At 33.4% G+C, this 24,614-nt stretch overlaps 3 protein-coding genes across 3 annotated transcripts; 1 reads left to right on the top strand and 2 right to left on the bottom strand.

Moving 5' to 3' along the window:
- Window positions 1-1,850: 1,850 nt before the first annotated feature.
- Window positions 1,851-6,127, bottom strand: LOC138348189 (uncharacterized). The gene is made up of 10 exons (XM_069296812.1): window positions 6,074-6,127; window positions 5,890-5,966; window positions 5,288-5,538; window positions 4,983-5,242; window positions 4,733-4,931; window positions 4,049-4,227; window positions 3,849-3,902; window positions 2,586-3,556; window positions 2,058-2,158; window positions 1,851-1,996 (listed from the first exon to the last, which is right to left on the bottom strand). Exons 1-10 carry the CDS (start codon window positions 6,125-6,127, stop codon window positions 1,851-1,853), a joined length of 2,292 nt encoding a protein of 763 aa, XP_069152913.1.
- A 6,584-nt stretch (window positions 6,128-12,711) lies between these two features.
- LOC101244948 (probable methyltransferase PMT10) lies at window positions 12,712-18,509 on the top strand. Its single transcript, XM_004237306.5, has 9 exons — window positions 12,712-13,533; window positions 15,165-15,314; window positions 15,396-15,666; window positions 16,125-16,235; window positions 16,516-16,675; window positions 16,985-17,242; window positions 17,370-17,492; window positions 17,862-17,939; window positions 18,051-18,509. The coding sequence occupies exons 1-9, from the start codon at window positions 12,943-12,945 to the stop codon at window positions 18,247-18,249; spliced, it is 1,941 nt and encodes a 646-aa protein (XP_004237354.1). The 5' UTR covers window positions 12,712-12,942; the 3' UTR covers window positions 18,250-18,509.
- Window positions 18,510-19,348: 839 nt separating this feature from the next.
- On the bottom strand, window positions 19,349-20,183 carry LOC101245247 (probable calcium-binding protein CML44). The gene has a single exon (XM_004237307.5). It carries the CDS (start codon window positions 20,021-20,023, stop codon window positions 19,553-19,555), a length of 471 nt encoding a protein of 156 aa, XP_004237355.1. The 5' UTR covers window positions 20,024-20,183; the 3' UTR covers window positions 19,349-19,552.
- Window positions 20,184-24,614: the final 4,431 nt, after the last annotated feature.

Here is a 24,614-nt window from a genome sequence, read left to right as displayed (position 1 = left end):
AAACACGTCTTGTCTTAATTAAAATATTATTAAAGAATATTATTCTTGTTTTCTCTCTTTGAAAATCACTTTAACAAATAAAAATGTGGCAAATATTTATTTTCTTCTTAATCTCATTTTATCAATTAAAATAGAATAACTTCATGTACTCTTTTAAATATATATATATAAAAATTGAAGTAAGATGAACATTTGTTAATTTAAAAAAACATTATTAGAAAAAGAATGTGTTAAGAAGAAAAGGGAAAACGGTTACTGTTTTCTGAAAACTAGCTCTAAGGCTCTTTGGAAATCTCAATTTCTGTTCTTACTTAAATGTGAAAACATTTTAAACTATTTGGGAATACTTAGTCTCCATATTATACTTCTTTGAAGAAATGAACTTCAATCTTTATCCTTACTCTTTATTCAACTTGATATGCAAGTCTTAAAACAAAATTAAAAGCATTTGTAAAAGACTTCTTGAAAAGACTCTAAGAACTTCCTAGACTAGGCTCTTAACTTTCCATTAATTTAAAGTTATAGATTCAAGGTTGTAATCTTTCTGGATGAATTCTAGATGTCTAGAATTCATTTAGAGTAGTTAGAATCAACAAAAAGTGTTAATACACTTTAAAAAGGCTTAAACAGATTGAATGACAAAATTTGCATGAAAAATGCTGATCCGAGCGCATTCGGGGGGCATCGACCATGCTCGAATTTCCTGGGGCTCACTTTGGGTGCATTGCAGGCGCGGCGCCCCAGACCGTCAAGCGCAGATGGGGCGTGCCGCGCCTGACCCTCCCCAGGTATGTTTGACACTTTTTTTAATCTCATTTTCTAATCTTAAATCGTTTAAATCAATTTTTTTTCTCAATACTTTCTTAGATTCAGATAAACAAAACATGTAAACTAGAATCTAAGTCGAAATAAATTCTAATATCGCAAAAATGTCAAAAAAAAACCCATCAATCATATGTAAGTTCAAGAATGAAAACAATTCAAGAACACAACTCAATAACATCAAAATATTAACTCTTTTAGGACAAAAATCATTGAATTAAACATATTTCGCACGTGGGTGAAAGAACCCAACTCTATGATCTCACATACCTTTGTAGGGATCACCTCCAACGAAACCCACAAGCTAATCTCGACGATGTTGACAAATCACGAACGTTCTTCTCCTTTCTCCTCTTCTTCTCTCTTTTCTCAAAGCCCTTGTTCTTTTTCCAAAAGTGCAAACTGACTAAGTTCAGTTTAGACCACTAAGTAATTATCAAAAATGAATTAAAATAAAAAAATGTTGACACCCAATTTTGACCGACCTTTAACCATTTCTATGGATACTATTCGATTATTTAAAATTTATTTAAAGTTTAGAATTTTAATCGATTTTGCATGGAAATTATATTTTAGTATGTTTATTTTATAAAATTATTGTACATATTATTAAAATATTATAAAATTATTAATAAATTTTGAATGTTCTAAAATTTAAGTGAAAATATTTTTAATATATATAGTATTTTTATTGAATACTAATTCCTAAATTTTCCTCAAAATCATTTAAATCTTAACCCATTGTTTTCTAATTTCTTTCAATTCTAGCCACTCCAATTCAAATTTTATTTCAACTTTAATCATCCTCTTCCTTTCAATTCTAGCCGATTTTATTGCAATTTTAGTCATTCCATATCCAATCCAATTTGATTTTAAGACTCCATCTTTTAATCTCATCCATCGATTTAGTTAATTAAATCCTAAATCAAATCCTAGCCCCTCATCTCTTCTAAAATTAATGGTCCAGATTTAATCTACCTTTTCTACCTAAAAGACATAAACCTAAAACATTTTTCATTCCATTCTCTTCATCCTCTCTCTCCAGCCGTCTCCCTTTTCTCCTCTCCCTTTCTCCGATCGTTCCTCTTTCCTTCCCTGTTTCCCTCATCTGCCTTCCCCTTCTTCTTCTTCTGTTCTTTTCTTCTTATTTTGCAGGGACAGTAGCAGGCGAGCTCTAGCAGAAGCAGCTGGCGACTAGCAGTAGACTACCGGTAGCAACAGCAGCAGCCAGCAACCTGCAGAGACAGCTGAACCAGCAACAACTGGCAGCAGCTTCAGCAGCAATGGAGACCATGAAACATCGAGGTCAGCAGCATTCGCGAGTGCCCAACTCCTTCTGCATAGAACGCCAGAAATGAGATGTAAATTGGGTGCCACGATCTGAAATAATAGATATAGGAACCCCATGCAAACGAACTATCTCTTGAATATAGATCTTCACTATCTTCTTTGAGTTATAGGTAGTCTGAACTAGTACAAAGTGTGCAGACTTAGTCAGTCGATTCACGATGACCCATATAGTATCAAACTTACCCAAGGTACGTGGCAACCCTACCACAAAGTCCATAGCAATGCGCTTCCACTTCCACTCAGGTATGGGCATCCTCTGAGTCATACCTCCAGGCTTTTGGTGTTCATACTTCACTTGCTGACAATTCAAACATCGAGATACAAAATCTACTATGTCCCTCTTCATACGACACCACCAATAATGTTGCTTCAAGTCACGATACATCTTAGTAGCTCCTGGATGAATAGAGTACCTCAAACTATGGGCCTCCTCCATGATCAATCTAGTCAAATCACCTGTCCGAGGAACACACATACAACCTTTAATCCTCAAAACTCCCTCACTATCAAGAATTGCAGCCTTGGCTTCTCCTTTTACCACCTTGTCTCTAATCTTACATATATCACCATCATCAAACTGTTGAGTTCGAATCTGTTCCAACAAGGATGACCTAGCCTCCATATAAGCCAACACCTTACGAGGTTCTGAAATATCAAGTCTCACAAATTTATTGGCCAAGGATTGAACATCCCTTGCTAAAGGACATTCGCCAACTTGTAACATGGCTAGACTACCCATACTTACCGCCTTCCGACTCAAGGCATCTACTATAACATTTGCCTTGCCTAGATGATAAATAATAGTCATGTCGTAGTCCTTGAGCAACTCCAACCATCTCCGTTGCCTCAAATTGAGATCCCTCTGATTGAATATATACTTGAGACTACAATGATTCATGAACACCTTACAATGTACACCATAAAGATAATGCCTCCAAATATTCAACGTAAACACAACAACTGCCAACTCTAAATCATGAATAGGGTAGTTTTTCTGATGAACCTTCAACTGCCTCGAAGCATAAGCTATCACTTTCCCTTCTACATCAATACACAACAAAGACCAATCCGAGAAACATCTCAATATACAACAAAACCCTCTCCCTCCACGGGTAGGGTCAAAATTGGAGCGGTAGTCAATAAAAGTGAGCTTTTGGAAACTAACCTCATACTCGTCAGACCACAGAAAAGTCACCTCCTTTTGTTTCAATCTAGTTAATAGAGTTGAAATGGATGAGAAACCCTCTACAAACCATCTATAATAACCAGCAAGGCCTAAGAAACTCCGAATCTCAGTAACTGAAGCAGGTCTGACCCAATCTCTAACTGCCTCAATCTTCTTAGGGTCACCATAATACCTTCCTTGGACACTGTACCAAGAATGCTACCGAACTAAGCCAAATCTCACACTTTGAAAACTTTGCATAAAGATTCTTCTTCTTTAGAATCCCAAGCACAATCCTCAAATGATGCTCATATTCCTCGTTAGTGCGTGAGTATATCAATATATCATCTATGAAAACAATAACAAAGGAATCCAAATACGGTCTGAAAACTCCATTTATCAAGTCCATAAAAGTTGCAGGGGCATTAGTCAATCCAAAAGACATCACCAAAAACTCGTAATGTCCATAACGTGTTCAAAAAGATGTCTTAGGGATATCCTTCGCCCTAACCTTCAGTTGATGAAAGGCATATCTCAAATCAATCTTGGAGAAAACTGAAGCACCCTGCAATTGATCAAAGAAATCATCAATACGATGTATCAGGTGCTTATTTCTGATGGTTACCTTGTCAATTGCCGATAGTCAATACACATACTCATAGATCTATCTTTGTTCTTCATAAATAACACTGGAGCACCCCAAGGAGATACACTTGGTCTAATAAAACCTTTGCTCAGCAAATCCTGCAACTGCTCCTTCAACTCTTTCAATTCAGCCAGTGCTATATGATAAGGAGGAATGGAAATAGGCTGAGTGCCTAGCTCTACATCAATACAAAAATCAATATCACGATCTAGTGGAAGACCTGGCAAATCGGTCGGGAATACCTCTGAAAATTCACTTACCATTAGAATAGACTCAAGTATAGGAGTTTCAACACTAGTATCTTGAATGCGTGCCAAGTAAGCTAAACATCCTCTCTGTACCAACTGACGAGCCTTAAGAAATGATATCACACCCTTAGGATGGTGACTAAAAGAACCTCTCCATTCTACTATAGAAATTCTAGGCATAGCTAAAGTGATTCTCTTGGCATGACATTTGAATTGTGTGGTAAGAAGATAACCAATCCATACCAAGAATCACATCAAAATCTACCATATCTAAGACATTTAAATCTGCACGAGTGTCATAATCTATCAAGGTAACAATACATAATCGATACACTCGATATACAACTACAGAATCCCCAACACAAGTAGAAATATGCATCGGCAAATCAAGAGACTCACATAATATATCCAGACTAGGAGCAAAATATGTGGACACATAAGAATAAGTAGATCCTGGATCAAATAATACAGTAGTTGGTCGATGACAAACCGAAATAATACCTGTGATAATAGTATCTGAAGCCTCAACCTCTGGCCTACCCGGAAAAGCATAACAATGAGAACAACCTCCCTCAGATTGTGAACCTCCACGACTACCACCTCGACCAGAAGGAGAATCACCTCTACCTGAATGAGAACCACCTCCACCACTCTGTGCACCATCCCTAGCTGGAGGTTGTGCAGCTCTGAAAGTCGAAGCCTGAGAACCCAGATGTAAGCCACCTCGTCTGGTCCTAGGTTAGTCTCTCACAAAGTGTCCCACATCACCACACTCAAAATAGCCCCTACGAGACTCAGGTTGATGAGAGAAACCTAAATGACCAGAATGCCCTCCACGAACTATAGGTCTAGAAGATGAACCATGTGATGTATGCACTGAGCTCGAAGAACTATGCCCAGCGTAACCAACCTCAAACGAAGGTATAGCAACATGAACGGGCCTGCTGGATTGAGAGTGATAACCTCTCCCTACATAACCTTGACTCCTAGGCGGAGCACCACCATAATCACCTGAATAACGGGTCCTTTAGCCCTCACACTGCTCAAATCCCTCACGTTGAATCATCTCCAACTCCTTAGCAGCATTTACCACTTTATGGAATGGAACACAAGAAGCAGCAACCTGAGAAACTCCTAGACGAATCGGAATAATTAGCCCCTTAACAAACCTTCTCACTCTCTCAGCCTCTGTGGGATTTATCATCGAAGCATGCCTATCCAAGGCATGAAATTGATCCTCATACTCTGCAACTGACATACCACCTTGCTGCAAACCCTCAAACTCGACCCTCTTGCGCGCTCTCTCACTGCGTAGAACAAATTTGAATAGAAGTACCTAAGTAAACTGAGTCCAGGATAGTGGAGGGGTTCTCATTGTCCTACAACTAATATAATCCCTCCGTCATTGCTTGGTAGAGCCAGTCATCTGAAACGCTGTGTAGTCAACTCCATGAGACTCCACTAATCCAAGATTATGAACCTCACATGACAACTAACTATAAATTCACATGCATCCTCAATTAAGTCACCAGTATAAGTAGGAGGATTCATTAGCCTGAACCTTCCAAACATCTTTTGATCATCAACGGTCATAGAAGGTCTGTTCGCCAAATGTGATGCATATCTGGAAACTCCATACCATCCAAACGAGGAGCTACAGTAGTAGCTGGCTGAGTTCTGGATTCTGAGAGTCTGGGGAAACTATTGGATCTGGAGTCTGACATCCACTACGGGTCTGTGAGACATCAAAAGTGACAGGTAAAGCTCCTGTCTAAGACATTCCCTCTAGGAATCCTAATATACGAGCTAAGGTATCTTGAAGCACTTGGGTGACAATAGTACTGGGTGGAGCTTGAGCTGGCCCATCCCCCTCGACACGATCTTGCACATCCCCATGAATAACCTCTGCATCCGGAGGTCCGGTCCTATCACGACCCTAGGTAGCTATTGGTACTTGACCTTCCACATGTACTGCAATACGGTCCCTACTCCGACCTCGAGCTCGTCCCCTGCCTCTACCTCAGATAGTGTTCCTAGAAGCAGGTGTAGGAATAGGATCATGTTGCTCTTGTACTCATGAGACCAATGAACCTAGGGCTCTGATATTAAAATTGTCACGACCCAAATTCACAAGTCGTGATGACACCTATGTTCCCAACCAATAGGTAAGTCAACCCAACATATTTTACCAACCTTAACTAAATAGTGAGAAAAAAAGAAAATAAACACTAAGTGAAAATCTCCAACATAAAGCTCTTTAGAAGTACGAACTGCGAAAAGCTAAAAATACCACCCAAGAATTGGTGTCATAAGTACAATAGCTTCTAAAATACGATGCAAGTCTGAAACTAAAATGACAAATCTAATGCAAGTCTGAAACTAAAATGACAAATCTAACATAAGGGATACCTTTGCTGAATACTAAATGACAAAATAAGTAAAAGATAAAGGGAGGTGTGGGCCACGGAACAACCAAATAGCCCACCACAACTCCAAGACACTCCAAGCTCGGACTTAAGTTTCATCAAATAGAGGTAATCAAACATTAAGTAATTTCCAACCACCAAATTAAATAGATAAGCATCAAGAATGAAGGATGTGATAAAATGCAATGTAATAATTACCATGAAATGATATATCTCAGAATACCCTGTACTCCCTCAACCATATATACATGGTACTCCTCGAAAATACATCGAGAGTTATACTCTTATACTAAAATAAATTATTATACTCCTTCAGATGCATTGCACAATTTACATATACAAAGTGATGACATTGAAGTGCTTACCAGGAAATCATCGTAACCCCGCAACATTTCGTGCTCCTTGACCTAATAATACTTCTTGGTTTTTTTTTGATATTTTAATATTTATGTATTTTTTTGTTCCCGAGCTTTGACTCAGAAATTGTGAAACATTTCTTTTCTTAGTGAATTCCATACATGGATCAAGTGGTAACTTTTTATTAGGGATGTGACACATTAACTACTCAACTCTAGTACTCATAGTTATCGAATAGTTTAAATTACTCCTCTAATTTTTTTATACATTTTTTAATGGAAGAGTCAAAATAGTCCTAATTCTCATAACGACCTAGTGGGTCGTTACATCTTTCCTTAAATTCTGTCAATTTATATATTACTAATTAGTGAATATCCTTATTTGATTTGCTTGGATAACTAGAATTTTGACTGATTTCTTACTTGTTTTTATATGGTAAAATAATAATCATAATTTAAAAAAAATCAATTTTGGCTCTTCTTTATTTATGGAAAAATAATATTACTCTCTATTAATTTATTCTTACTTAATTATATTTGGTAATAAAATATTTTTAATTTTTTTCTGATTTGGCTCTTCTTTAAAATAAGGAAATTGTGATTTAATTGACTCCTTAATTTATTTTATTTCCCTTATTATGTTTCTCTTCTTTGCTATATAAATAGGACCCCTCACTTCATTATTTTCAACTCATTCTTCTAATACAAGTGCTACCTTATTCTTAACTCTCTCTCATTCTCTCATTGCTCATACTTGATTACTAATAATATTGTTCTACTCTTAAAAATAAGTTAAGATTCTGATAAGCATTCAAGTGCTTTTTGTTACTTTGCTGTGTTCAGATTACGCTGTCTCTATTGTTGATAATCTTTTCTGCATAATTGGTTAGCCCTTTTTATTAGTTTAAATTTAATTTTTGCATAATTATAAATACTTGTGTTTTGGAAAACGAAACAACAAGGAAACATTCAAGTAAGTTTCATTATCCTTTTACGTGTGATAACATAACTATGGTTATTCTTTATCTTTTTTTGTGTGTTATGTACATATATATGAGAGTAATTGGTTATTATGAACATTGGATGTTACAATGATTTTTTTCATCGTATATGTGCTATATTCTTTCGAACAGGTTTGAACTTAGAGTTCAAGAGTTTGAAGATTTGCCTAGATGAAAATTTCGAAAGAAGCTATTTATTTTAATGTGTACACTTGGTTCATATTTTATAATATTTGTAAAACTCGCTAACTATATACATGAAATATATTGGGGATCGTATAAGGGGAGGTGGAATTATGTGCTAATCTATCTTTTATCTTGCAAAATTTTTCCGTGTTAAAAAGCTTGCCTATAGGATTTTAATTCGTTTGATAGTTCTCATTTGATAAATCAGTTAGATCTCACTAAAGAATAAAAGAATAAAATAAAGTCGTCTTTGTTTGACGACTTGGCTAATCTTGTCTAATCAAATGTTGAGACTAACTTCATTATGATATTACTTAATTGAGTTATGAGTATAGATCTCTCTTTAATTTGCTAGAACTCGTGTACATGTCTTATTATGCTTATAGGATTAAAATAGTTTACGTCCTTTGAGAGTTAGAAAAACATGTCTATATGTGTTGTTTTGACTTTCCAATCGCCTAGAAATCATGTTAATAGGAATCACCAACTAATCTCTAGCATGCTAACTTATTTTGAAAGGTATAAAAATCTTGAATGTCAATCTGCCCCTTATTTATTAATGTGAATTTTACTAACGAGTTTCAACATGTTCACTTAGAAACCATGCCTATAGGATTTAATTAAATATGATTGTTCATTATAGTCATTCTCTAATAATTCTTAGCATGTCTTAAAACAAGATAACCTGCCAATATTTTTCAGCTCTATGTAAAATAGCGAATTTCTGCGTACATTATTATTTTATGTTTCTTCCTAAAAATTGTCATACTAATTTGCCTAGAAAAATCTGCAAAAAAAAAAATTAACATTTTTCTGCATCACAATTAACCTCTTTTGCATCTAAAATTTATACTAATTTATTCTGCATTGTAATTATTTTCTGCCAAAAAATATTTTTTAACATTAATAACCAATCTGTAAATCCATCAATGTTCTAAAAATAATTTTCTGCATTAACAATAAATTTGTCACTTATTAAAAAAAATTCTGCATTAGTAATAAATACTATTGTCCTTAAAATAACTTTCTGTCTTAAACAAATAAAGTCTTTTGTTCTAAATAATATTTTCTGCCTTAATAATCAAATTCGCTACTATTCAAAATATATATGCATGTGTGATCATTCCTTTGCTACTTGAAAATCAAATCAAATAAAATCTATTTAGGCACTAACTTTTGGTCATTTTAAAATTAGCTAAATCTTCATTGTGTAATATTTCTCGATCACTTTTAAATCTAATTCGATAACTGTCTGCATGCTTTTAAGAATGTCTATTAATAATTTTGCCTGCTTAATTCTGTGCTATTTTTGAAAGTTTGCTTGTTTGTATGCTCACACACTTATCATGAAAACCTTTCACAATTATGTGTTGTTTGCAAGCATGTCTAATTAAAATTTAGAAGCTAAATTGAAACATATCATGCTAAAATGACCATCTTGTTTGTCTTGTTTGTTTGACTTGGTGTTTAGGAGGGCCTTATATTTTATTGTCTAAACCCGCCCTTTAAGAGTCCAATGCCTCTTGGACAATAAAATTGGGACGATTACACACCTTTTAGGTACGAAATGCATGTGGTAGTTGGGTAGGGGTAGTTGGCCCTATGGAGATGATGACATCGACTCTAGCTCGAAAAGACAAACCTTGGTTTGTCTGTCCCTATACGGCAGCCTATCAAAAAATAAAAAGAAAAGTTGAGTGTTAATCCAAAAGTCTCTCTTTGAGGCTCCCTTCCCTTTATCCCTTTATTTGTTTGTTTAAATTTTGTTTATTTTGGGTAGTTTAAAATTAAAAATATAAAATTATTTGCTTATTTATTTGTCTCTTTTCTATCCTCTCGCTTATCTATTTATTAATTGCTTAATATATATGTTTTATTGTTATCACTTAGACTCGCATACTTAAAAATAATTAAAATAATAATATGACTACTTGTTCAACTTGTTATATCACATAGTCTCGCATGTTAAGTTAAATAAAAATGATCTTAATTGCTGAATATAGCTGTCACCTAGCCTTCGCAAGTTTAATTAATTAAAATAGTTTTAATTGTTCAATATTCTTATCACCTAGTCTTACATGTTTCATTAATTAATAATAAATTAATTTTTATTGTTTAATGTTATCACCTAACCAGCATGTTAAAATTAAATAAATAAATAATGAATCAACCTTATCTGCTACTTGTAACCCCCACATAAATTGCATGAGATACGGTCGGGATCCACATTTGTGGACCTTGAGGGATGCCTAACACCTTTCCCTCGAGGTAATTTGAACACTTACCCGATTCTCTGATTCGTTATCCTTAGCTAGACTTAGTTATGTTAGATAGGTGCCCTAACACACATTAATTTGTTAGGTGGCGATTCCTCAAAACCTAAAATCCCCAAAAGAGTTATTAGGTCGCGATAAAACCCGTTTTCGCGAGAAAATGAGGCGCGACAATGAGTAAGAAAAAGACCAAACTACCCATAAAAAGTCCAGATTGGACTTTTCTTATTGCAACAACCCAACTTTTGAAAGACATATCTAAAAGTACCTCCAACTCATCGTTCCAAGAGCTTTCCTACCATATTTGAAAGTACCTCCAACTAATCCTGAACTAAATATTATGGTCATTTGAAGTTGACCAAAACTCAACTTTTCTAACTTAACAAAAATTTTCAAGTTTCTTTCTAGTTATTTCAAATTGCGAGATATTACATTTGTTATATAACCTTCTTAGAAATTAGAATGATTGGTCCCCCATATGTTTACATTTCAAATAGGAAATTCTTGATGAGTTGAACTCTGTCACTATATGATGAGAACTTAGTCCAACATCTATTCTCGCAATCACTTAAATTACTAGTGACATGTATTGATGTACTGTAATCTTCTTTGAGAATATCGAGACTTCAATATATCTAAAAGGCAACTCTCTTACGACGAAGAGGATATCTCTTAATATCTATTCTTTGAATTCATGTATAGTACCAGAAATGTATAGTGATCTTTTCTCCAAATTTGCATTTAGCCTTGAAACCTTTGAGAAATGATTAAATACTCGCAATATTAAATAATTTGATAATTTTTGAGCCCCGAAACACATAATCAGGTCATTTGCAAAGCATATATGTATCACTCTCAGTTTCCCACATCTAAGGTGGTGTTTGAATGAGGGGTTATGTCTTAATTGCTTGAATGTTTTATTTAGGTCTTCCATTATAGTTACAAAGAGTATGGGACATGGGAATTCCTTGACTCAATCATTTCTAGCTTCAAAGTGTGGGGTTGAGCCTCTATTAATAAATAAAAAATAACTTATTGTAGACACACATGCATGGTTCGATTCACAAATCTAGACAAAAGTCCAGATTCCAACAGCACCATCTTTAGGAAGGCTCAGTCCACCGAACCATAGTTCTTTCTGATGTTTACTTTGATTAGACACCTTAATGATACTCCCTTATTGTTTAGCCTTTGACTAGCTCATGTGCCACAATCACATTATCTAGTATATTCTTATCAACTATAAAGGCCGACCGAGATGGATCTACCAATTAGTAATTGATAACCAACACTAATGTTGAGGTGATTATTATGTCTATTAGTTTATACATCATGTTGCAACAAGCAATTGACCTGCATTTTTTGACATAGATGGGGTTGGACACTATAGGGATCAGAGTCACAGTAATATAATTAACCCTTTTTAGCAGGTTGCCTATTTCAAAAAAGTGGAAAACCACTTGAATGATCTCGTCTCCTATTATCTTTCACTATTATCTTAAAAACTCTACAGCAAACCCATCAATACTTGGAGCTTCTTTTATTTGGCATCTCATTCAGTGCTTGTATGATCTCTTCCGTGTTTACCTCATTTTTCAAAGTTGTTGTTGGTGTTTATTCAAGAAATGGCCATCCTTTATTATTTTAAAGTCCAAAGATGGCAACTCCTCGGTATTAGTCCCCTTAAGGCTTGAAAGAAACTCACAAATTCCCATAGTATTTGGCTTTAATCAGTCAGTTTTTCACCATGTTCCATACAAATGGATGAGAGATCTGTTTCTAGCCTATCTAGATTTTACAATAATGATTTTGTAATTGTGCGGTTAAATATTAGTGAAAATGATATTTTTTAGAATTCATGAAACTCTTTTTTTGAACTAATAAAGATAGTAAAATGGTGGATTTTGTAAGTTCTGTGGATCTCACTATTATATTTAACAGTTCTTGAGGTAAATTATTAAGTTTAGTGTAATAAATTAAATTAAACACATTTTGTCATAGATGAAGAACTATTTCAATCACGTAGAATATATTAAGAACCAAAATAAAATAACCTCAATATATCAAGGACCATTTGATAATTTTCTCTTATACCAATTTTCCTTTTCCCCCAAAGCGTTCGGGTGGGACAAGTGGTTCGTGGACCAAACCTGACCCACTTGCCAAAATAGGAAAAAAGTCGGACCCACAAATATACACACACTCTCCTACTTCAGTTCAGATGATTCTTGATTTTCTGCCATTATTGAACTTTACAATTCCTTGAAATAAGTGAAATAATATATATACTTTATATGTTACCATTTTTCTACCGTCACGTTTACGCCTCCCCCTAAGAGTCCACTGTTTCAATGCCATGTAAAACCAGCAAAGAATTTCTTAAGAAATAATTCAACCCCACAAACCTTTACGTGAATTCCAACTTCAGTTCTTGATTTTTCGTTTTTTTTGGTGGTGGAGGGAGGAACAATGAAGGGGATTAGTACGAGTTTGTCAGGTTCAGAAAATAATCTTGTTTCACTTACAAAGTCTCCAGCTTTCGTCAAAATCATGGGGTTTTCTTTTCTATGCCTTTCCCTTTTCATCATTCTCAGAAGTTTTTCATCAGATATCACTACTGTCTCTAACCCCACAACCCCTTCTCTAGCATTTTCTATGTCTTTCACTTCCACACCCACTGCCGGTGACAATCCATATCCGCCGCCGTCGGCGGCGGCAGCTGTTCCGAAGCTCCGACAGCCGGGGATGGAGAGGACGGGGATTGTTGATGAGAATGGGGCAATGACAACTGAGTTTGTGGTGGGGGATTTTGATGAGGAGGTGATAGACAGTGTGGTGGATGAGAAGAATGGGAGTGATGAGAATGGAGGAGTTTTGAGGGGTAAAATTGGGAAATTTAAAGTTTGTGATGAGCGCATGAGGGATTATATTCCTTGTTTGGATAATATGGAGGGGATTTTGGAAAGGCATTGCCCTCCAAAAGGAAAAGGATTGGATTGTTTGGTGCCATGGCCTAAAGGTTACAAACTAAGAATAACATGGCCAAAGAGCAGGGATGAGGTACTGGATTTATGTTTTATTCATTAATTATTATTATTGTTATCACGATACTTCTAGTTAATTATTTCTCTGTTTGGGTTTTTCTCAATCTTTAATTAATGGTGAATGTGAATTTGACTTTACTGAATTACTAAAATACTTTTAGTTAATGTTGAGCTAGTCAGATCTGCTGCCTGTGACGTGAACCTTTCTTATTGTTATTTGTGACATCGAGAGGTTAAGTGAGATCAGCGGTCTGGCAGGTCTTTGGACACTGGTCCTTATAGTCTAGTCTATTCGGACCTCTACTAGGTCTAGAGAACGATAGCCTTTGAAGGCTGTCCACGAGATGCGTTGTACAGTAGTAGTTTATGTTAGTTGCTTATCCGTAGCCTTCTTTATGACTCGATACCAAATTGAAGGAACTTTTGTTTAGTCAGGCCTGTTTCTTATTATTTGGTTTGTCTCCATCTTTAATTAATGGTGATGGTGAATTTTGCCAATTCCAATAAGTTTCCTGTTTGGTTTTTGCTCAATCTTTAATTAACGGTGAAGGTGAATTGAATTACTAACATACTTTTAGTGATTTAGGTTTCTTATTTGGTTTTGGTCCACTTTAATTAATGGTGATGGTGAATTTGGCCAACTGAATTACAAGTATTATTTTCATCAATGCTCATTTACAGGAATAGAATATGGTTGATCTTATAGTTTAGAATTAGGGGAATAGTTGCAAATGGCTTGTCTAGGACTTTTGGTGGTTGAATAGTTAGGTTATGGTTCTTCCACGCTAAATACTTGCATGAGACAGGTTTGGGGGAGTTGTAAGTTATGGGTAAAGTTGCTCCAAGTCCTACCAAACTCTCTGAGGTGGTGTAGGTTAGGTATTAGACTTTTCTTTACTGTGTTATCATGGTGATTGAATGCCCTCAATAACTACTTAATATTAAGAATGGGGCAGCTGCTAGTTGATAGGCACACACCCCATGTTTTCATCACCTAATTTTCCCCTGTCTAACCATGTGCTATGTAATTTATCTTGCTAGTCTTAGATAATTATCATCAGAAATTTTCTGATCAATATTATCGCCAGTGAACTCACCACATATGTTAGTCATCCAATTAATTGAACTGGCCTAATTATTTCCTGAGATTGTGGTATTTCTCTAACCATTATCGGTCACTATCTTCTGTATTCTTTTCTTTCATTTTCCTGTTAGAGGGAAAATGCCACAACTGTTCCTCTTTTGGTTCAATATGTGATCATATTTATTCTCTGGTGTGAGCTGTGATGACACTCATTAATCCGCAATCTCTTTCTTTTCATTTCGGAACACAGTCTGTCTAGAAGTACGAGCGTTTCTATGTTTTAGAAGTGACCCAGAGAACAATATTGAAATTTAGTCTTATTCACCATTATTATTATATTATAACAACAACATTCCCAATGATTTCCATAATGTGGGGTCGGGTGAGATAAGAGTGTACACAGAACTTTATCCCACCTTGTGGAGGTGAGAGGTTGTTCCGGATAGACCCTCGGCACAAGTAAACCATTATTATTGATATTGGAAACCAAAAACGAGTGTGGTGCTGTTTTCTTTATTTGATGATTCAAGGCATTACTTCTAAAAAGCTCTAGCTTTAAACAGATATGGTTATCCAATGTGGCCCGTACACCCTTTGCCAAAGGAAAAGCAGGCAATAAGTGGGTAGTAAGGAAGGGTGACAAGTACATATTTCCAGGAGACATGACACAATTTTCCCAGGGTGTAAATCAATACTTGGATCAGATTTCTAAGGTACTCTGCTTCTCCACTTCTTACTTGGTTTATTTTTCATCAATATTACTTGACTATGCTACTATTTTCATGCAACCATAGATGGTTCCAGAAATTGCTTTTGGCCAACGAACAAGAGTTGTCATGGATATTAGTTGTGGAATAGCGAGTTTTGGGGCATATCTGATGGACCACAATGTCAGTACATTGTCTATTGCAACAAAAGATGTGCATAACAATCAGATTCAATTTGCATTGGAACGTGGAGTGCCTGCTATGTTCGCAGCATTTACTACTCACCGTCTTTTGTACCCTAGCCAGGCATTTGACATGATACATTGTTCCAGATGTAGCATAAATTGGACCCGTGATGGTATATATCTCGTTTGTTTCACTATAGATTGCTATTCATCATCAAGTTCTTGACCAAGAAATCATTCAGAATTCTGTTACTTCCAGGACAAAGTTGATATGTTTTCTTATGGTACAATTATCTGATGCAAAGCTAGGTTTTGATTTTGTGACATGTCTTAAACTGTTCTTTTTAACTAAAATCGATGTCATCTCCCCTGTTAAAAGAAAAAAATAGTAGACATGTGGTCAACAACATAATATGGGAAATAGAAAGGAACATATCGACAGTAGCAAAAAACATCTTGTGAGTTTAACAGGCATTCTTCTTTAATAAGTAAATTGTATTTGCATCTCCATGTAACTATCTTTTGGGGCTTCTTCTCTTCTTTTGCTACATTATCTAGATTGTTTAAGGGGTGGATATTGCCAACCTAATCTGTCGCTTCTCATCTATTGCTCTTTGATTTTCCGGTGTAGATGGCATTCTGCTTCTAGAGGTGAACAGAATGCTTAGGGCAGGAGGATATTTTATCTGGGCAGCAGAACCCGTTCACAAACATGAAGAGAACTTGTTTGCACCATTTAAAGGTAACTGCTTTATCATTATCTAGCAATAGGGCACCAATAGAGGCTGATGTGAGTAAAAAATGTAGACACAAATCATCTGGGCTTGTTTCTGTTTGCGAAATTGTGCAAAGAGTCTATATTTAGATTTCTCTTTATGTAGCCTAAGGAGAGTCAGATATTTAAATTAAATGCTATGTCCATTTTGGTTACTTTTCTTTACAGTTTTATCATTACTGTGAGTTCTATAAACTGCGTTAAGGTGAAATGTTACTTATGCTTTATGTTCCTTACTGTTATGCAGAAATGGAGGATCTTACCCGACGCCTATGCTGGGAGTTATTGAAGAAGGAGGGTGACATTTATATTTGGAGGAAGCCATTGAATAATAGTTGCTATCTCAGTCGCGCTCCAGCAGTTCAACCTTCTCTATGTTCAGCTGGTGATGATCCAGATAATGTCTGGTATTTTCTACTCTCTTTTGCCAATTTCATAATGTAGCATGCTCTAATTTCATCAATATTGATACTTGCCTATCATTTTCCTTGGCTCCTTTTTAGTCATTTACTCATATCAACTAGTCCTATTTGTTATCTGCATGAATTTATCTTAATAGAGTATGTCTGTGTGTGTTTACATATTGTTTTCTTACAAAAATTTCAGGGGATGACTGACGATAGGGGTCTTAAGAAAACCGAATACATTGTGACAAGGTTGTAATTGAATTCGTAGTTATGTGGGCTGATGCTTGTTTTATTGATTCTTTGTGGCAGGAATGTAAATTTAACGAAATGTATTACCCAATTACCTGAGAATGGCTATGGAGCTAACGTGACTGCTTGGCCTGCACGCCTTCACTCTCCATCGGACAGGCTGTTTAGTATAAAAATGGATGCTGAATTATCTAGGAGGGAAATTTATAAAGCGGAGTCAAATTTTTGGTATGCTGTAATAAAAGGATATATTGGTGCTTTCCGTTGGGAAAAGTTAAACCTACGAAACGTGCTGGACATGAGAGCTGTATATGGGGGGTATGTTTCATTTAAAAGAATTGGACCTATTCATTCCATTTTACATGCTCTGCTGACATCTAAAGCTTTTGAAATTCGAAAAACATTTTAAGCTGCAGTGCTCCTAATTGTTGAGATGTTTTGGTAGGTTTGCAGCTGCGTTGCATGATTTCAACTTCGATTGCTGGGTTATGAATGTTGTTCCCATTAGTGGTCATAATACACTGCCTGTTCTATATGACCGGGGTTTCATTGGAGTCATGCATGACTGGTAAAATACACTTCTCCTTCTGTGGATAGTATTTACATCAAATGTTTTGCAAGTTTTTTCAGGAGTCTAATCATCAGATTTGGTGACGGATCATGGTATTCATGTACAGCCAAAATTAGTGCACTACACTATGTGGCTTGTACTGTAGATCATAGAATTCTCTCTTTTGTTCGTTAGTAGATTTGATAACATGTCTATATGAATTTGAGCATCTTAGATTGCACTCTAGATGATCATGTATCAAATGAATAACGGGGCTGGCTTACATCAAAATCAATTTCAGTCGTTTGAAAACCACTTCGTACCAACAAATTAGAACGTGGACACGAATAGCTTGACCTGTTTAAATCCTATTGTTTTGACCTCCAGGTGTGAGCCATTTGATACTTATCCAAGAACGTATGATTTAGTCCACGCTGCTGCTCTTTTCTCAGTCGAAAAAAACAGGTATAATACTTCTTCACCTTGCATTAAACTTTTCGATTAATGTGATTCATCAAAGCAGTTCATTTTATGTGAAGGTGATTGATTATATATCCTCACATCTCATTCATGCAGATGCAACGCGACAACTATCATGCTAGAAATAGACAGAATTCTTCGTCCCGGGGGACGAGTTTATATTCGTGACACCACACCTGTTATCGAAGAGCTCATAGAAATTGTACAGGCCTTAGGATGGGTGTCATTTAAATATGATAGCAGCGAGGGACCTCATTCCAATTGGAAGCTACTGATTGGCGAGAAGCGTCTATAATAACACAGAGCAGCTCAGTGCACAAATCATCTCGTGTCATTTATATGTTTTGATACAACACTCACTTATTTCTAAAGAAGATAGATGATTTAATCAAAATTGATAAAGCCTCTGGAGAGAAATCTTTTTTTTTTTTATGTATACAGTAAATAATTGAGCAATTTGGTTACTTTTTGAATTTAATTTGTATTTATTTCTAACCTTACAAGTAGTCTTTTGCTGCTTGGCTCTAAAAAAGATTGCAAGAGCCTCAGATTTGATTTCAGTTGCTATTTACTCTCATTGACTTGATTGTGTAAAAATCATTTACACTTTTTGTTTGTCCGATTTTAAGGTGAGTTATGCAGGATATAAAATTTTATTAAGTAATATCACATTTGGTAGCTAGTTAGGAAGTAAGTTATTTATGTGAAAAATTAATGCGACATCGATATTGTTTTATGTAAGATGGAATAATGAATACATGTATCACAACACAACTAATCCCTACATAAAATAATAATATGCGCTCTATTATAATTATTTAATTAATTGGCACTTTGTTAGGATCGAAAATAAGTAGGTGTAAATGCGGAAGCTAGCAAAGCAAACTCCAAAAGACCACGAGTAAGAAGAAAACGAGAAATATACCAAAAGACACAGAGATTTAACGTGGTTCGGTCAATCAACCTATGTCCACAAAGGAGATGAGCAATCCACTATAAATATGAGAGTACAAAATACAAAGGAAAACAACCTCAACCAATTCACTCGGAATACATGGGAGGTTCACAAAAGTAATAACGTATCAAGCTTGTGACCCACAAGTTCTCCCTCTAACCAAAACTCTCAAAGCCCTTGAGGCTACATTGTGAATGATGATTAAGTTAGAAGAAACATTCCTATAACCTGGATTAGTCAATCCAAAATCTTTTACTAAAAGGAAAACCTATTTATGATAAGAAATTATGTCAATAAAACCCAACACCATTAACTGTCAATTAAGGGTTGCTGATATTGCAAGAAAAAGATCTGATTGAAATATTATTGAATTCTTGCAAGTATAAACATTCAAATTCAAATGTTGAAAGTTATTTATACGAAATTATGAACAAACAAGTAGAAGAGAAAAGTCAGCAGCTTAATATTTCTAGAGTATATTAAAAGTCTATTAGTAATATAAAGTTCAACAAAACTATAAAATTAAATCCCCAGCAAACCATCAAACATCATTAATCCAAATGCATAAAACTAAAACATTTTTTTTTCTTGGTAGATTGTAAGCGGGATTATATTATATTATATTACATGCCTCTAATTCTAATTAATTATCAAACATCATGTCTTTAAACTCCTCATAATCAAGTTTTCCATCTAAATTTTTGTCATAAACATTGATCATACTCTTACAATCTTTCCCACATTGTTCATCCCACAATCCTAATCTTGACAATGCTCTTTGCAGCTCCTCACAACATATGAATCCGTCCTCGTTTAAATCGAATACTCTAAACACTTTACGTAGGTCATTTTCCAAGAAAACATTTTCTCGATCCTCGTGCTTATAATTGCTACCTTTATTAATATTTGCCTTTGTGATAGCATCATAGAAGAAGAAAAAATCAATGGAGTCTAGGCTTGTTTTACCAAGTAGCAACTCTAGCTCCTCTTGGCTTGCAATAATTCCTATTGTATCAAGAAATCCCTTTAACTCATCAAGACACACAAGGCCATCACCATTCTTGTCAAGCTTTGAGAAGATTTTTGACAAATTAATTGAGTTGATCGGAGACATGATTGATAAATAAAGTTATTGAGGGCTTTCTGAATTAATCGAGTCAGTAAATTTCTGACGCGAAATAATGATGCTTTAGAGAAAAACTTCAAAGAAGATGTAGTACCTATATATAGTACTTCAATCAAGATATTGAGAGGAAATATCCCATGTCCTTTACTTGTACGGACTAATATACCTAAAATTTTTTTTTATATATAACAATCACAAGACATTACTTGTGATTGAAATTGGAAAAATATTAAATAGGAAGTTTCTTGGAAGAAAGTTTTTTATAAGAAAATAAGCAGACATTTATAAATTCAATCAAAACAAATAAGTATTACTAGTAATTTCTGTGTTTTTTCGTTGGCTTGAAGAGTTATGTTTATTATTGACTTCATATATATAAGTAAACTTTCTAGAAATTTCCTTTGTCTGTATCACAACTTCCAATTAGGAGAATAATAGAAATACACAAAGCAAATTTCACACGTTCAAGATACAATGTCATAGAAAGTAATATTGTCAAAGTTATATTTTCGTCATAATTTATACGATATTATTTGTGGTGTAAAATACTTAAGATATTTATAAATGAAATTTTTTATAAGAAATGTACTACTATAATATATTCGGCCTCTGATTACTATAGAATATGAGATGAACAAAGAGCTATGAACAATCCATAATGAATGTATTTTAGGACCACAAAGAATAAAAAGTCCTAGATTATGCCTTTCAATCTTAACCCTGCCTTGCAAGTATTTTGTTTTTTAATCTTTTAGTTCTTTTGTCCCTTGAGCTCATTGAGGGACCTTGCCCTCAACAATTAACGTGAGATTGTTCCTTTCTTAATTACCTGTCTCGAGAGTTTAAACCTTGAGAATAAAAATGTTTTTCCAATAGGGAGTGCTTCTCTTCAAAATGAGGTCTTACACTATGTGTATTCAAATTAATCAGGTTTTAATGCGGATGTCAAACCTTGAAGAGTAATTGCTAAGAACAAGCATAGAAAGGATTAAATAAGGATTAATATTGTGGTGGAGTTGTAAGTACTCCTTTACCGAGTTTGAATTTCCCTTGGTCATGGAATCGTTTTTATTAGAGACTACTTAATTTTTCAATGTGCATGAAACTTTTCAACATAAATTTAAATTTAATCCGACTCTATTACAAATATTCATGTCCAAATAACTTTTACAAAAAAAAAGCATATAAAAGAAAGAACACATATAGAAGAAGTGGATGAGAATCAAAATTAGACACATACACTTCATAATAATAATTAGCATAGACTTCTTCTATTCTAACCCTAGTATAGTTAAAGAGAAATGGTCCCAATCCACAAGTTGTTTATTTTGAAATAACCAAAACTGCCTATTCAAACCTACTCCATCCAAATATAAAGAAGTCAAGGGAAATTTATGATCTAAAAAATGTTATAGTGAGTGAAATATTGCTCTATCTAAAATAGGATGCTACATGGTCATGAAATAGCTAAAGGTGTCAAATGTGGAGGTTACGTTGACTTGAATCTGAACGAATTCAATTGAGTTAAGTTAATAAATGAAAGCAATATATTTACAAAAAACGACTATAGTTTCAAAATATTATGAAAAGAGCAATATGTTGATTTTATAACAAAGACTTCCCCGTTGTCCCTTGCCTCTTCTCCCTCTCTCTTGTATGTTATTTCAATTGTTTTTTTTTTGTATCAATCATATTTGTATCCATACGAATACCTTATGGATTCATTCTCTTTGTCAAATATATTTGTATCTAATCAAAGAGAGGATAAATATAATTATATTCGTTATATTTCGAATAAAATTGATACAAAATAAATATAAAACACAATATAAAATAAATACAAAATACAAGTGGATGGAATTACAATTGGGAAATTTTGAGCCTGCTCATAAGCTTGGAAGTAGAAATTTAACAATTAATCCACAATAATTGTTTAGCAACGCACTTCCTTAATTTTGCCTCCGATGATATATTCTGAAAACATAAAACTATACATTATAACACCAGAAATTCACTTACGCAAACATATGTTATCATAACTAGATATGCGGAGTCTGTGTTCAATATATGTTATTTTACAAAATACAATTTTGATAATTAATTTAAATTATTAATTATTGTAATTCAAATATATAAATTATTGAAAAATGTTTTTACTTTCATTCCTCCTTGTTCCATTTTATAGGATAGAAATGAAAATTTGGAGAGTCGATAACTTTTTGTTTGATGATAAATCTTTATATGATTTTTAAAAATATATTGTAATTTATAAACTTTTCACATAACTTCTAAATATAATTTATTAAAAATATCCTCAAATAATTTAATATCTACTGACAAATATATCCTTTTATATCATTTGAATTCTACAGACGTGTGCTGGTGACTCTTCTCCATTGTTATTTGTTAAATTACTTCCTCCATTTTTAATTACTGATATAGTGATTTTACGATTTTATCTCTATTAATTAAATATAAAGTGAATGCATTAAAAATTTAAAATTTTAAGAAGTTCTATATTTTTTAAAGTAATTAATTGATTGTATAATAGGTAATAAAAATTATCCTTTCTTGATTTTTCAAAATGAACTAGTAATACACAACTAAAAAAAAAATAAACAACTAATTAGGAACTGAAAAAGTACATCTCATTTCTATATTTAATATAAACATCTTACTAAAATATTTGTTTCATATTAGTAGATCACTAATTAAATTAAGACAGAATTAATTATTTTTTCCTATTTTACCCATAATTATAGATAATTAATCAACATAAGAAGTTAGTGGATTATAACAAACTAATGTTTGTTGCTTATGAAAACAAAGCCGAAGTCAAAATTAAGAGTTCAAAATCTTAAATTAAATTTATTTAGAGATTTTATAATACAAATATAAAATTTATGAAAAAATTTATAAATATCTTTAAATCTATGAACTCCACCTAGCTCCATCTCAATCACGAAAACAGTGAATCTCTAACAAATTTGAATCATCGGACCAATTGACCAAAGACTTATAAAATATATTTAAAAGTAAAGTCTAGACATTTTCCCCAAATTTTTCGTATGACGTTACAGTTTGGCGTGCATTACGTGCGCCCATAAAATAATACTTACTTCCGTTATTTTAATTTAGATATCTTAATTTGACTAAATATAAAATTTTAAAAAATAAATAACTTTTTTAAATTTTACGATTAGATATGTATAATTTTTTAAAATAATTTTAAATTTATCACGTAAAATATTATTATAAAAAATTATTTTAAAATAAATTGAAGACATATAATTTGAGACGGAGAAAACCATAAAAAAAAAATCCTTTTTGCAAAATTCTAGCTAACGATGAGATTTCGTAAAGTTATCTAAAGGAATATTTGAGAATTCATATTTAAAAATTCTGTTTGACTGGGCGATTAAAATACAATAAAAAAGGAGTTTATTATGATTAATATAGTGAGATTTTTAAAGTTAATTATCCATTTCATCGTCGAACGTGTCCTAAAAAAATTATCTAAAAATATAACTTATTTTATTATATTTTAAAAAATTTATACCATTAGAATTTTTTTTTATAATTTTCTTCAATTTTTAGATACATCATTTTACGCGTTATATTTGAAATCGAGACGCAATGTATCAAGACGTTGAATGATTTATTCGAAATTGAAATTCAATATATCAGTACATTGAGCAATATTCTGAATAGGGACGGTATTGAAACGTTATGGGATATATTTGAGTTCCACTAAATTTAAGAGATTTTTATTATTTGAAAAAGAATAGGAATATGATCTAAATAGGTCTATACACTATGAAATTTGTATAAAATTCTAAAAAAAATAATTACGAAATCTCAGACATTCAATTAATTAATACCATAAACAACAAAAACTTACTAATATTAGATATTTATATCAAATTAAATAATTTAATTTTAAGAGTAAAAACTTAAAATACATATCACAATTATTATATGTACGAAATGGATACATTTTTTTTAGAAGTGAAGATTCTTGACAAAGGTATATCATTTGTGTCCATAACTTTAAAATTGTGGACCTCGCATTATATTCTCAAAACTTTTTTCCTCCATTTGTATGTTTAGAAATTTGCTCCTTATCTGGTAGAATATCAATAGGACACAAATTGAAATGGGTTGTTGGAACAATGATAATATTATTTTCGTGTGATCTATATATTTCGAACTTAAATTCTGAAAATACTTGCTAGTGTTTGTATTAAGTAGCTAGATTGTCTACGTGACTACATGTATTGTCCTTTTTTGATTTTGCATAAATATGAAACACTGTATGCATTGGATCATTTTTTATCGATGATTCTTTTTGTTATCCTTCTTTTATCATTAAATATGCACTTTAATGATCGCTCAATATTTATTATTTTTATAATTATAGACTATAACTAAAGATGGATTCAAGATTTAAATGTTACGAATATGATATCACCTTACGAATAAATGTGTTCATTAAAACAATCAAATATTTAATTCTATTTTTAACCTTGTAAATAACAAGTTCAGACTTCGGTTTGGGTTATTCAAACTTTTTAATTTA

Source organism: Solanum lycopersicum, chromosome 4, assembly GCF_036512215.1.
Source record: "Solanum lycopersicum chromosome 4, SLM_r2.1".
In the NCBI taxonomy this organism is placed as follows: Eukaryota; Viridiplantae; Streptophyta; class Magnoliopsida; order Solanales; family Solanaceae; genus Solanum; species Solanum lycopersicum.
The sequence above is the reverse complement of the archived record's forward strand: the minus strand, read 5'-3'. Positions and strand labels throughout refer to the sequence as shown.

Bases quoted from the DNA above. Each gene is read 5' to 3' on its own strand.
- LOC138348189 (XM_069296812.1), bottom strand. From the start codon at position 6,127: ATGGGGATGTGCAAGATCGTGTCGAGGGGGATGGGCCAGCTCAAGCTC. The intron at 3,903-4,048 runs GTATCTCCTTGG...GATCAATTGCAG, and splicing joins AAGGTTTTATTAGACCAAGT to GGTGCTTCAGTTTTCTCCAA. The intron at 1,997-2,057 runs GTTGCTGGCTGC...TGCTTCTGCTAG, and splicing joins TGGTTCAGCTGTCTCTGCAG to AGCTCGCCTGCTACTGTCCC.
- LOC101245247 (XM_004237307.5), bottom strand. From the start codon at position 20,023: ATGTCTCCGATCAACTCAATTAATTTGTCAAAAATCTTCTCAAAGCTT.
- LOC101244948 (XM_004237306.5), top strand. From the start codon at position 12,943: ATGAAGGGGATTAGTACGAGTTTGTCAGGTTCAGAAAATAATCTTGTT. The intron at 13,534-15,164 runs GTACTGGATTTA...AGCTTTAAACAG, and splicing joins GGCCAAAGAGCAGGGATGAG to ATATGGTTATCCAATGTGGC. The intron at 17,243-17,369 runs GTATGTTTCATT...ATGTTTTGGTAG, and splicing joins ATGAGAGCTGTATATGGGGG to GTTTGCAGCTGCGTTGCATG.